The sequence below is a fragment of the Anabrus simplex genome, chromosome 4 (genome assembly GCF_040414725.1).
Source record: "Anabrus simplex isolate iqAnaSimp1 chromosome 4, ASM4041472v1, whole genome shotgun sequence".
NCBI lineage: Eukaryota > Metazoa > Arthropoda > Insecta > Orthoptera > Tettigoniidae > Anabrus > Anabrus simplex.
In genome coordinates this window covers 122,423,491-122,438,373 of record NC_090268.1, presented here as the reverse complement: position 1 = coordinate 122,438,373, position 14,883 = coordinate 122,423,491, and the positions used below count along the sequence as shown (strand labels likewise).

The 14,883-nt window shown below is 37.8% G+C and overlaps 1 protein-coding gene across 1 annotated transcript in view; it reads left to right on the top strand.

The window, feature by feature from the left end:
* The window catches only part of blw (ATP synthase subunit alpha blw, mitochondrial), a 123,039-nt gene that overhangs the window by 71,203 nt on the left and 36,953 nt on the right, over window positions 1–14,883 (top strand). Inside the window, exons 9-10 of the mRNA XM_067145186.2 lie at window positions 4,594–4,758; window positions 13,159–13,303. Coding sequence (XP_067001287.2) covers window positions 4,594–4,758; window positions 13,159–13,303 — 310 coding nt within the window. The remainder of the gene's footprint in view (window positions 1–4,593; window positions 4,759–13,158; window positions 13,304–14,883) is intronic.

Sequence of the window (14,883 nt, the reverse complement as noted above, 5' to 3'; positions counted from 1 at the left end):
AAGTAGCTTCTTTGATTATTGTTCTCCTTCTTCAAATATTCTCATTATTATTATTATTATTATTATTATTATTTGTTAAAAATCTCAAATTTTTCATTTCTACTCCCAACATCATAATTTTTAAAAAATTTAATTTCGCCTGTTACACGGTAGTCCACTCATAATGTTTAACGCATAACCCCTTTTACAATTCAGATTTATTTTGGCACTAATCAATCCAGATATGATTTACTTGGAATAGTAGGTTCAAATCCCACTATCGGCAGCCCTGAAGATGGTTTTCCGTGGTTTCCCATTTTCACACCAGGCAAATGCTGGGGCTGTACCTTAATTAAGGCCACGGCCGCTTCCTTCCAACTCCTAGGCCTTTCCTATCCCATCGTCGCCATAAGACCTATCTGTGTCGGTGCGACGTAAAGCCCCTAGCAAAAAAAAAAAAAAAAAATAGTATTATTATTCTTTCGAGAATCTTTATTTTTATTCCCCATCTTCATAATTTAGTCACATACGTTCTCTCCCAAACAGAAATCACCAAGATCCGAATTCACATCGGTCGGGACATAATAGTGTTCGAACCCGCAACCTTATTTTCGTACTGTCGTCAATTCATGGAGACCATATGCTCCTAAGACAATTCTCAAATCCCCTAACACCTCGCAGTTGGGCAAATACCTCCAATCTCTGCAAGTGTTAAATTATTCCTCCCTTTTCCATTTTGAAGTCCATTTATCCATTGGAACTCTTCAAAACATTTTCACTAATTAACGCTCGGTGTGTGGACTCTATTCTGCCACTCAATACACCGGTATATAAATACAACCTCTATGTGGGCCTTAAGATCCATCTATTTCTTCATCAACATCAGTACAATTCACTTTCATTTCGGGCCGGATTTCTGTCCCACAAACTCCAAATCTCAATTTTTGGCTCGAATCACTCTGGGCCTCAAACATAGCGTGACCATATTATAAAAGTACCTATCTAGTTTCTACCAAATTATTTATGATTATTATGGAGTCCAAAAACGTTAAATCAAAAATTGGTGTTAATCAAAAATTGGTGTTAAAACCGGATTCACTGCACAAATTATAATTATTCACGGCACATGTGATCTCCACATTTTACTTTAATTTGCAATCATTCTATCCAACTAGGCCCGTGCCTTTATTCTCAAAGATTATTATTAAACACGCCTTTACACATTACCAAATTTTAATGTACTACTTCGACACTTGTACAGATTATTATTATTTTGTCCACTGGCGAACTTCGCAATATTTACAAACAAATCAATGGACTTCATTCCGTCCCACAACAATTTAAATCACTTGGCAGTCCTACCTCTGGATTATCTTAACATGCCTTAATATCTATAAAAGTTCCGATAACGGAAAAACACTTTGGAAGCACTTCTAAATGAATATTAACATTATCTTTACGTGAAACGTGCTCCATATCATATCAAACAACTCAAGCACTTGAATGAACAACTCAACCCTACTATACTCTATTTAATAATCAAAATTATGATGAGTGCTCGATCTAATCTACATATTAGTTTGTCCCTTTGTCTATATATCTTTGAATTTATACGAGCCGTAAACGGCTCGTTTCACAATCAAGTTACCATGATAAAATATGATTTCCTCCCCCTAACGATAGCAATCTACTAATATGTTAAAAGGCTACTCATCTCTGCCATTGTAGTCTGCTAAAACCGGACGAGAAGCCGTAGCCCCTCCGGTTTTTAGCAATGCATTCCACTGGTATTCATGCCAGCTTGAAGAATTAATCCTTGACCCTTTTCAACTTTACACATTTTGAATAAAAACAAATAAACTGTTGCACTTTGAAATAATTTCCACCCTAAATTCTACTCACAAATTTTACACTCTCGGCCTTGTATCTAGCCCACTTAATGTAGATATACATTCTTCATTCCTTTCCCGGACACTAGGAACATGGGATACCTTGGGATTTCCTTTACAACGGCCCGTGCGCGCACTTGCATTTCCCGTCTCACGTTTGTGTAGCTGACCAGGTATCAGTTTAGAATCGACTGTTTACTAGGTGACATAAACACTCGTGACCGTTCTCATGTAACACACTTCCTAATCTGTTGGTAGAATCTCACACTCCGTAAGTTATGCTTTACTGAGTCCTGTCTATTTGAAACACTTCATACTAGTATACTGCTCAAGACTGTAATATGAGCTACATCATGTCATGAATCACTGTACTATGTCACAATTTAATACTTCGAACCCTACTCCACAAGTAAGTACACACACGTACCCCTGGCGTGGTGACCGCTCGAACGCTTTGTCAAAAGTAGTTACGCACCACTGGCGTGGTATCCGCCCAAACACTTTGTCAGAAGTAGTTGCGCACCCCGGGCGTGCTATCAACTCGAACACACTGTCAAAAGTAGTTGTCAGTCCTTGTCCACGACTTCATATTTATACTTGTATCCCCTCTCTTCAGAGTTCAACGGAGTTCATCTTGGGACGCGCAGTCCCGATATCTTCATACGACACTTAGCGGTTTGGCCCGTGGCTTTAATATATGATCCAATGATGTAATTATGTTCTCAAATGCTCTATACCAATTCTCAACTATTATCGTTCGCTGGTAATGGATATATTCGCGAATTTAGCTGCCGTATCCCGACTTGGGATTTCGCGCTCTTTTGTGGCTTCCTTTGCCTTCAGCCAATCAACGAATAGCGTCCATGAATTCTCAAAATTACACCATGCAATCTCCCGCAATTATTAACTTTTTATAAGTTTTATGGTATAGTAAGGCTCCTAAATTCCACTTTATTCTGAATCGATACTTCACTTCCTTCTATTAGTTTAATCCACGGAGTTAGCCTCGCTAGTGCTCAATACGAAGTTGTCGCCTTGCTTTGGTCAAGTGAATTTTTCCATTGGTCCACCTAAACCACGTGACCGGGAAGGCTCATATTTTTTTCTTCCAGTGCCAACCCCGCGTTCAACTCCCACTAGTTACATGGAGATACCCCTACGTCATTTCTCAGAAATTTGCACTCGGCTCTCTGCGCTGTTGCTACTACCAAGACTGCCCGGGGCTATGAAAACTTTGGCAACAAGTTATCCTCTCTCTTTCCTCGTCACAATTTCTGAGAATTCTAATTCTGTCACTCATTGTGTTTGTTAATCTCAATGGAGACAACAGTCTGTGGTATGGTGAAACCTGCCATCTCGGCCTGGCCTGTTCTTACTGTATGTACAGTAAGATACTATTTATTCTGAAAATGAAATATATCTTCCTCAATAATTCATCATAATTACAATTGCATGACGCTTATCACACCCCCACCAGGGCGCACTATTGTTTAATTTGTTTTGAAGTGAATGTCCCTATGTTCTTCGTAAGTTGCATGCACTTGGTACGGATACCAACACCAGTCTGGTGAAAAGGAATACCTATTCAAATTACGAATGTTCCCTTTAAAGCTACACAATTTATTACCCGTATTACTAATGAACAAACAAAAATTATCAATCAAATTGCTTGTCTACACAGATAAGGATACAAACTCCCAGATCAACTCAAGAACATTGGCTGCTGTAGGAACGACGAAATAGTTCGGCTTCAACCACAGCAGTTTTGATGTGTGGTTTAGTTTCAAGTTTGGATATGTTGTTCGGACCTCATCAGTGTTTTAAATTAAGGCGGTAAATTGTCATACCAGACTGTTTACATTAATTTTTGGTTATATATGCACTTATGTCTTCCAATTGGAGCGTGGCTGAAGATGACCCAATATATATGGGGTCGAAACTAGTCCCAGTTTTATAATATACGTTCTAATGGTATTGAATAAGTTGACCCTTCCTACGCTTTGATAGGTTTCAACATTCTGCCAACTCTGCGCGCTTAAAAATTTAGATGCCAGTCGACTTGTCCACAAACTTTAATTTTGTGTTCACGACAGAGGAATTTCACGACTTTTTCTGTATCCATAATTAGGCTATCACAAGACAAATTGCACCACACTGGTCAACTTCACATGATTATATTCCGGAAGGAGGCTATCATGCGACAGATATCCGCTACCCATCATTGTACAACTAAACACAAAATACATTTCTAACTTCTGAATGGAATGCGAAATATAAGCACAAACGGGCTCATTGTGTTATTCTGCAGTTTCACTGCTAACCGGCAAGCAAAACTGTACATTTCTGAGGCTAATGTCTTGCTCCCCGAAGGTGCAATTTCTCCTGTGATGTTCAAGAATTCAAGGCCTTTTCCAGTTATCACGCCACTGCGGCAAGGGCTCTTACCCGAGTTGGAAATCAAGTTCCTTCCGCAAGGGATACAAATAACATTTTCAGGGCTAGGAAAAATGTGATCGTACTAACCGGTAAGCTAAAAATTGTGACGTGATAAGTGAGGTATTTTTATATAGATTTAATACAATAACAATTGGGACTTTGAATTTACGGCGTGCTTAGCGGGAAAACATGTTAATTAAGAACGCACTATCAAGGTTTCACTGTATTGTATTTTACTTTAACTCTTTTGAACCTTCACGTGTAATATATTTTAATGGCAATTTTTCAGGCTGGTGATGTGTCTGCCTACATTCCTACCAATGTGATTTCTATCACTGATGGCCAGATCTTCTTGGAAACAGAGTTGTTCTACAAAGGTATTCGACCTGCTATCAATGTGGGTTTGTCTGTATCCCGTGTAGGATCAGCTGCTCAGACAAAGGCAATGAAGCAGGTAATGAACTAGTCCAATTTTTTTTTTTTTTTTTCAATTGCAAGAAAAGCAAACTTATGGTGTTTTCAGGATTGTTTTTGCCATCTTCAAATTCATGTAGTAAAATTTAGCGTACCTGCCAACTCTCCCGATTTAGTTGGGAGACTCCTGACTTTCGACAGTTTTTCTTGCCTCCCGATTGTTTTATTATTTCTCCTGATTTTAGCTTATGTTTTGGTGAACTTCAAACATTTGTTTTCAAATCCCACCATTTCCGCTTTGTGTGCCAATGGCCAGTTCTTTGCTCATTGGCTGCTTTCAAATGAAATTATAAGAAATAAATATATTTCAGTACAATATATCAAGTAAATATTACATCACTCTTGGGACTAGTTTCAGCTGAATTTATTTCTTATAATTACACTTCAATACAAAACAAAAATGAAATTTACAGCTTATAATGCAAATGAAATATCGACGTTTATTAATACAAGAAATGCGCTCAGATGTGCAATGTTTATTGAAACCTGTATATAGCGATGTGTGTATAGATTTTCAATCTCTCATTCTCATGCTATATTCGTGTTCGTTCACATCAGTATAGTCTATTCCAGAGACTAGTCACTAAATTTGGGGATTTTTTAGTAATTTAGTGACAGAATTTTAGAGATAGCGACTAGTGACATTTCTAGAGATGTTAGGAGCCATTTAGAGACAATTCTGGCAAATTTTAATTTATTACTTGATAAAAATAACCATTTCCCCTATCCAGCTCCTGCCAGGTCAGGGTATTTATGGCACTTCTCCATCTTCCTCTTTCCTTCCACCATTCCTCTTCCACGATCTTGTCCCAGTCTAAATTTTGTCTTCTTATGCCACTCTTCACTGATACAATCCTCCTTGTTCTAGGTCTTCCCATTGCTCTCTTGCCTGCACTTTGCCTCCAGCATCTGTCTTGGAATTCTATTCTCCTCCATCCTCTTTACATGTCCAAACCACCTTAATTTAATCTTTTCAACCCTCTCGTTTAGCTTTCCTATCCCAACTTCCTTCTAACCTCTTCATTTCTCACTCTGTCTTTTCTATAATACTTGTTAGAAATTTCATCTCACTGGTTTGAATTCTACTGTCTTGCCTGTAAAAATAACATTGGCTTTGCATAATTGTGCGAGCACGTGATGCAATATATTAATCTATGCATTTGCTAAGTAAAGGCATCTAACTGCATGCCTGTTCCACACGTGTGGAGCACGAGTTCATTCTATTTTCGGAAGGCTTATCAGAGACCGATCATCTCTCTCGCATACTTCCTGTGAGGGAACAGAGATGTGTAATTTTTAGCCTTGTAGCCTCGTATAGCAACAGTCAGGTTTTGAGACAATAAGTGTTAATATATACCTTAGTACTCCTGTATTGTGCAAGATGTGTAGAATACGCAGTTTTGACCAATTGTATCTCCTGAATTTTCCTAATTTTCGTATCAAAATCTCCTGATTTTTTTTTTTTTTTTTTTTGTTAAGTTGGCAGGTATGTTTTAGTTTGGGTATAAAAACTGAGGAGAGCAACATACTGTAACTTATTTGACATGGCTTGCTTATAGTACAATAGAACCTCTTATTATCCAAGCTCCAGTTGAAGCACTGTGTTATCCGAGCCAGATATGCAAGTCTAGTATTATTAAAAGTTTTGTCGAAGTGTAAAATGTTGCACAGTTATTCATTTTATTACCTTCTTTCATTTTATTATAACTTACATGTACGTAGGCCTACTGTTAAAGAAGCAGTCCATACAGTCTTAAAATATAACAAAGTACAGTGGAACCTCGATTCTCTGTTTTTGGAGGTACCACTAAAAAAAAATCCGTACAACACAGAAAACCGGAAAATCCGGGAATCAATTTGGCTAAACATTACAAAAATGAAATATGTATAATTTTAATCTTACAAACACTCCTAAACCAAACCAAACCAAGCCAAACTACAGCCCCAGTGGGCCTTTGCCTGCCAAGTGACCGCTGCTCGGCCCAGAGGCCTGCAGATTACGGGGTGATGCATGGTCAGTGTGACGAATCCTCTCGGCCGTTATTCCTGGCTCTCTAGACCAGGGTCGCTATGTCACCATTATGCAGCTCATCAGTTAAAGGTAATCACGTAGGCTGTGTGGACCTGGAACCACTCCTTATATCCAGGTAACAATATCTGACCTGGCCGGGAGCTGAACCCAGGCCATCCAGGTGAGAGGCAGGGACCGGCTTCAAACATTAATCACTGGTTCGCAAGTTTAAAATCCCGAAACTTTACATTCAGTTTTACCAGGAAAACTTTGTCAGTTTTCTGTGAAAACTCATTTCAGTACAGCGACTTAGATCAGCCAAACTCTTTGAAAAATCTAAGAACATCAAGCCAAACAACAATTAACCACAAGTAGTTTTTAATTCTCTAATCTAATAAATTAAAACACATTAGATACAAAAGCGCACAACATGATTGTGAAATCCCTTCTTTTCTTAATCTTCCATTGCAATCTGATCACCAGTGTACTGTTCGTAGTCAGTTTCTGGAAATCTTGTATCGCCTAAATTAGGCCTACAGGTTATATTGAAAACGAGAATATGGTTTCGAATGCAAGTATCGATTCTCAAAAGTTTGCAAATGCATTATATTCACTTCTGCCAATCACTAATCACAATCAAATTGGAAAGAGAAAAAGTATTAAAACTTATGAAATTATGGTTATTAATGACATTGAGCTCAGCTGGAAAGCGTGCTCGCTGCAGAAGTCTGTACAAGTGGGAAATGATATAAACTTTTTAAATTGAACTTTCTGAAATAAAATGTAACGTTCCCAGTCTTATATTAGGACCAAAATAGTAATAGGCAATTCCAAGACTTCCCGTGGCTTTACGTATGTAAGATGCAACATCTGTTCTAGTCTTGATAACATGATCGTATACGATAAACTAGATTTGTGTTAAGAAGGAGCAGTTTCGATTCCTGCCTGAAAGCCCAGTGCCCTGAGAGAAGTGCCGAGAACCTGTTCGGCAACACAATCTAAAAAAGTAAAAATATAAACATCTATCCCCGGACATAATGTGGATGTTATACCAATATGAACATTTGACAAAACTTGTTCAGTCTTTGAATAGAGCTCACAGAGATGAGATGTCTATTACGTTCCACCTATTCAATACTAATAGAGCTGTCGAAATGCACTCTGTCTCCTTCCAATTGTCGTGGCCACTCTGCTTTATGATTTCTGAGGATTCTCTAAACAATACCACCCGAATGCGATGCTAAGATGGTTCCTTATGCGAGTTCACTGCCGATCGTTTTTCCAGTACAGTACTTGCTCTAATTATCGCAATGACGGGGTGTTAATGCCAAGATCAATAAGTAATCCGTAGAAGTCCTTTCGTGAGATGAAGTTTATTGAAAAAGTTTGATCGTTGATGGGACTGAAGTTTCTGGACGGTTGATCCGGGAAATAGTTTCTTCGAGGAACGGACAGTGCCGGATTTTTTACAATGCGATTAGCTGCCTCTGTGGATCCGTGGTAGAGTGTCGGCCTCCGAATCCCAAGATAGCGGGTTCAAACCCGGCAGAGGTAGTCGGATTTTCGAAGGGCGGAAAAAAGTCCATTCGACACTCCATGTCGTACGATGTCAGCATGTAAAAGATCTCTGGTGATACATTTGGTATTTACCCGACAAAATTAATTAAATCTCAGCCATAGACGCCCAAGAGAGATCCGGTTTACTCTGTCTGCCATCTAGCGGACCTAGAGTAAAACGGAACGTCGAAATTGACGAGCAGACAGCCAGATGGCGTCAAATCGAAATGTCTGCACACGGTAGCTGAGGCCATACGATTATTATTATTACAATGCGATTTAATTAGGATGCTTGTGGGACCACGTAATTTGAATGTATAACCCGGTAAAACATACTTTCCGGCACTAGATAATCGAAGTTCCACTGTATATAATATTATGCATTTGATTATATTATTTGTTTCTACTGTTTGTAATACCTGTAGTCGCTCAGACAGTATGTTCCTCGTACTTATTTTACCAGATTCAATTTTAACTCCCAAAATACTATGCACTCTTTTTTGCTTGACTTAGTGTACTGTAGAACATAATGTTCAGCAAAAATAAATATTTTCTTTGTTCTTTTTAAAAATTATTTTACGCCCACATTGGAGCACTTCAATCAATCCATGTACATTTGTTTCAGACTTGGCTGCCCTTTCTTCGTCAATTATGGTGTACTGTTTGCGTGTAAAAATTTTTAGTTTAAGTTTCAAGTCTCTGTTTCTCAGGATCCTCTTCTCTTTTCAGTCTTCAATTTGCTGCATTGTCAAGCATAACACATCTAAATCATCTTGTACTTCTTTGAACCAATTATTCTTTGTTTTACTTTTCCAAAAGTAGTTGAAAAGATGTTTCGGTACCCTGGTTTCTGGTAAGTCTTGATATGTGGCAGAAAAATACAGCCCTCCTTTTCCCACATTGTGTCTATTATTGACTCTGTTTCCTGGTATACAACTTCATTAGGTAATAATCACCATTGTCCATCTACTTGTTTTTTTGTTTATAATTGTTCTAAGGATTCTTCTTTCTGTCTTCTGTAATTTATCTGTTGATTTGGTGATCAAATTGAATAGTGTTTCACTGGCATAGGTTGCTTTAGGTTTAATAACGGGAGTTGCAGTGTTTGAATTTTGCATTTATCGAGAGATTTCTTCTTGTAGGTTGACAAAGTGATTCATCGTGCTTGGTTCAATTTAGTTATTCTATTTTCTAGGCGAATGGAGGAGGATAGGTTACCTAGGAGAATAATGGACTCTGTTATGGAGGGTAAGAGAAGTAGAGGGAGACCAAGACGACGATGGTTAGACTCTGTTTCTAACGATTTAAAGATAAGAGGTATAGAACTAAATGAGGCCACAACACTAGTTGCAAATCGAGGATTGTGGCGACGTTTAGTAAATTCTCAGAGGCTTGCAGACTGAACGCTGAAAGGCATAACAGTCTATAATGATGATGTATGTATGTATTTTCTACTGATACTTTCTTGTTTAAGTTCCAAGTAATAATCTCCCCAAGATACTTGAATTTATTTACAGTCTTAATTTGTTTTTTATTATTCAGTGTGATATTTGGTGTTTCAACCTTGAAGGATGGCATCATTTCAGTCTTTTCAAATGAGATTTGTAGTCCGACTTTTGCTGCTATTTTTTCGAGTTCTTCAATTTGGTGTTCAGCCTCTTCCACAGTATTTGCGAGCAGCGTAAGGTCATCTGCAAATGCCAGACAATTAAGTTTTATATTTTTGCCAATCTTGATGTTTGGATGGCATTTCTTAGTCCACTCTCGCATGATTTTTCTCCAGTGTGCAGTTAAATAGTAATGATGAGAGACCATTACACTGTCGAAGTCCAGTCCGGATTTCAAATGATTCAGACAACTCCCCTGTGAATTTAACTTATGATTTAAATTGAATTAATGGTAATTCCAATAAAGTTGATAAGTTTCTGCTGTAATCTAAATTCCTTCAGGATTTAAGTAATGACTCACCCTGGATACTGTCATATGCCTTCTTGAAGTCAACAAAAGTGATGACTGAATTTTTGTTTCTCACTTTTTGATGTTTCATGATCCACTTAAGACTGATGATTTGATCTGGACAACTTCTAGATAGAAATCCTCCCTGATATTCTCCAAGTTCTTGGTTGAGTTGTTCCTGAATTCTTGTTAGGATAGTTCTAGACATGATCTTATATGTGATATCAAGTAAAGAAATCCCCCAGTAATTATTTGGATCCAATCTATCACCCTTTTTGTGTATTGGATGAATTACAGCTGTGTTCCATTCTTCAGGCAGTTTTTCAGAATTCCAAATGTCTATCAAGTGTTTGTGGAGGTTTTGAAGTGTTTGTTCATTTGCATTCTTCCACAGTTCTTGAGCCAACCAATCTCTTTGATTACTTCATTTGTTCTTTAATAATATAATTCACTGTACGATATTTGACTATCCTTTTTGTCCATGTGGCTGTCCATATTATCCAAGTTTTCATTTATTTGAGGTGGCCTTGGTCCACATTACCTCGTATAATCTGGGTTCTACTGTATGTAATAGTATGGAGCGATGCCACGTAAAAGGAGGTTCCAAGAAGTTAGATTTTGTATGCACATTATCTATTGATTCTTTTATTACTCTGGTGAAGGTCTTTTTTTCACACTTTTATTGTTCTAGAGAAATACATTTTATATAAAGTTGTTATTCCTCTTACAAAACTCAACCTCTCTACAACTTATGAATATCAGCTAAGAGAAGTTAAATATGTATTAATGATTTGATTGTCTATGAGAAATCATTTCAAACATGGTACATGGTTTAAAGACTCGTATCACACATTGCCGTTTAATGGTCAATCTTTGAATTCATTACATTAATCTTCCAGCATCCTAATATTGTTGAGTCATTGGTATTGCCCAGTTTCAAGCACACTAAGAAGTATTATTTATACCTTATTGTTTTTTTTTTTTTTGTTTTTTTTTTTTTTGTATGTTGCACAGCAATTGTCACTAACGATATAAATTTGCATCTGTTTTTCACTGATTTTTTTAAAACTGGGAGAATATCACAATTTTGCATTGCTGAAGTAATACAGGTACTTTGCATTCCCATGACAGTAATTGAGATTTATTTTGAAGCTGTACGTTTATTGATCAACAATGCTTAAAAAGTTTTGCATATTCTAGTTTAATGAGCTTTATATTTTAGTATGTCTATATACATATATCTTACATTACAAAAGGTATATACAAAGATACAACATGCAATCAGCTGTGCATAAGCAACAGAAATGCAAGGGAAGCACAAAATTGGTGTTAAAGTTTTGGACACAAAATTATTCTTCATTGTGTGACAAATCATTATCGAGTATAACCACCCTGAGGGCATGCTTGGGCATGAAGTATACTTAGCAGGAAGGAATCAAACTTGTTTTGGAGAAGATTATCCTACTGCTGCATAGCAGCTTCAGTCAGTTAACTGAAAGTCAGCAGGAGGATTAGGACAGTGGGCAATTGCTCTCTTTAGTTCATGTCATGCGTGTAAACTCTCAAGGAATTGATTGACCCTTCTCAATGGGTACAAGCATTACCATCCATTAGTGTGAAGCTCTTGCCCACAATGGCATCAGATCCTGTAAATAAAGGTTGGAGGATGTTGTCTCTTTATACCAATCATATTATCCTGGATATGAATTACAGGCATGCATTGTCCAAACATAATCCCACCATTGAACATGATGGAAGCCCTGTTGCTGCTGATGGCAGTCCAGGATGAAGGGCTTGTTCCATCTCTCACCGGATATTTCCAGACTGATGCTCCTGTTGTATGGGTGCAAGTTTACGGTGACCTTGTCAGAAAAAGTGTATGCTTTTACTGTCAGTGATGCCATGGGCTATAAGTTGTTACCCATCTCATGAAAGTTGCTATATGATGTGTTTTGAAAGCAGCTTTCGGCACAGACCTCCTTGATATCAGTCCTTTGTCTTGCAGAGATTTTCCACAGTTTGATCTGACACATTCACCCTGGTTGTCCTCTGAAGATCCTGGTGAAATGACAAAGCAGTGGGCCTACAATGTGCTGAAAGCAGCAAATACCGATCCTTCCTGCATGTTTCACATTTTTTTCCGTTGTCAGTCAGCAACGATTTGTCTCCCCCTTGACTTTTCCAAACTTTGGAGACATCTCTGACTTGTGGAGGTCCCCTTTCACCATCCTTCTTGTAGCATTGTCTCCATTCAAATGCGATCAGTAGCAGAAATGGGTACTCCTGCTTGATTACCTCAGTCCTAAAGGTGCTGTCTATACACCACTTATCTTCCAAGTGGTGATGCTAAACTGACACACGACAAATACCTCCTATTGGACATATATTTCTCTGACATTGGCCCATAGTGCATACTGTGAACATGTTTGAGGTACCGTGACAAACACTATGAGAAATTGCAATATGTAAAACTTCTTGATCATTCTACCCCCACATATTGTTTGAATTTCAAGAGTCGTTAAATACTTTTGTGAAGAAATTAACTCCCTTCAGAGCATCCAATTGCAACTTTGGAGAAAAGTTGCCTGTAACAAACTTCTCGTTAGTAAACACACTGCAGTTTGCAAGCTTTGATCTTACAAAGCTCTTTGTCACAGAAGCTGTAGTTTAGCAATGAGGAAGAACTATGAAAGCCAAATGGGGATTTACTAATCCTCAACATTCCCCTTGCTAAGGGAGAATGATTATGGTTGCTACAGTCTTTGAGGTTATAGTAATTGTTTCCTGAAGTAAAGGCTTGTAAATGATTAGTGTAGATTTTATTTTTAATTGAAAAGTAATCCATTTTTTTAATAGGTTGCTGGTTCCATGAAATTGGAACTGGCCCAGTATCGTGAAGTGGCTGCATTTGCGCAGTTTGGCTCAGATTTGGATGCTTCAACCCAGCAGCTATTGAACAGGGGTGTGAGATTAACAGAACTTCTGAAACAGGGACAGTATGGTAAGTAGATACTGAATACAATTATGCCAGTCAAACTTAAATTGAAAATAGTGGTTTGAAGTTATTGTCATGTCAGTTTAATACAAATCCTTTTTCTCCTTGTCCCAAACTTCTCTTTCGGTCATGAGCTCTCTTATGAATGGTGCTTTCAGTTAGTGTGGAGACATGTGCCTATTAATATGGAAGTGTATGAGTGTGTAGAGTATGTGTTCTTGTCTCCTTCATAGTGCTCCCCCTGCATATTCTGATCTGTCATTTTTCTTATTGTTAGCTTCCCTTATTAATGCCCTGGCCTTTGATATAGTAGAATCTGTTTTGAACGTTCGCTCTTGCTACAATTCCCTGCAAACGTGAATTTTTTTAATTAAAAAAAAAATCACTTTGACATGTTTCCTTGTCATCGTTTTTCCTTTTCCAGCTGACACCCGGTGGAGACAAATTAGATTACTCTCCACTTTGTTCTGTCCCTTTCTGTCTCTCCACAATTCTGCATTCAACAGTGTTCCATCCAGGTTCTTCACCAATTTCATTCATCGTAATCTTGTCTTCCTTGCTGTCTCTTCCCTATTATCTGTCCTTTCAGTCCTTGATTTGGCATTCTTTCTTAATTCATCTGCAGTAATGCCAAAACTAGTTGTTTTGCTCCATTTTTCATTCAGCTTTTGCACTTTTAGTTCTTTTCATATATCTTCATTTCTCACTCCATCCCTCCTTGCCTGTTGTACCATGCTCAAGAACTTTATTTCAGCTTCCTGCATTCAACTCTCTTGTCATTGTCCAGGTTTCTGCTACTTAAGCTGTCAGATACATAATATCCCTTGTACATTACTTCCTTAGCCTTCATTGGTACATCTTTGTTCCACATTAGACTTTGTACCTGGTGGTAGAACACACTCCCAAACTATATTCTACTGATTTCCATGTCCAGTCTTGCATTTTCCATCAGTTTATTTCCCAAATACTCAAGGTGCTCTCGTACTTCAAGTTGCTTGCTTCCCTTGTCTACAATGTTAATAGCTCCTTTTCTTCTTTCTTTCCTCTTCTAATCGCCATTGTCTTTCTCTTCTCTGTGCTGATCTTACAGTCCCCACTGTTAAATCTTTACATTCACTACATTCAGCTGTTTTTGCACCACTCTCTCATGCATTCTCCTGATCACATCATAATCAGCAAACATTATTACTCATCATTGCACCTCCACAAGCTTCCTTTGCTGCCTTCATGTCATCTATCATAGTTATGAATAGGAAATGTGACAACGCATTTCTTTTAATCAAATTTTAATTCCAAAATTCACATGAAGATGGCTAGTATGGCTTTTTAATGAAATCCTTTGTTCATGAAAGCTACTTCTCATTTTAAAAATTCAAAGTACAGTGAAACTTCGTTAGTGCATTCCTCATTATCACATTTTCCCGCTTAGCATGTCGTAAATTCAAAGTCCTTATTCTCATCGTATTAAATCTATATAAAAATACCTTGCTTATCTAGTCACAAATATTCATTATTACTGCTTAGTACGATCACATTTTTTGAGGCCTGAAAACGTTATTTGTGTCATCCCTTGAGAAATGAGCGTG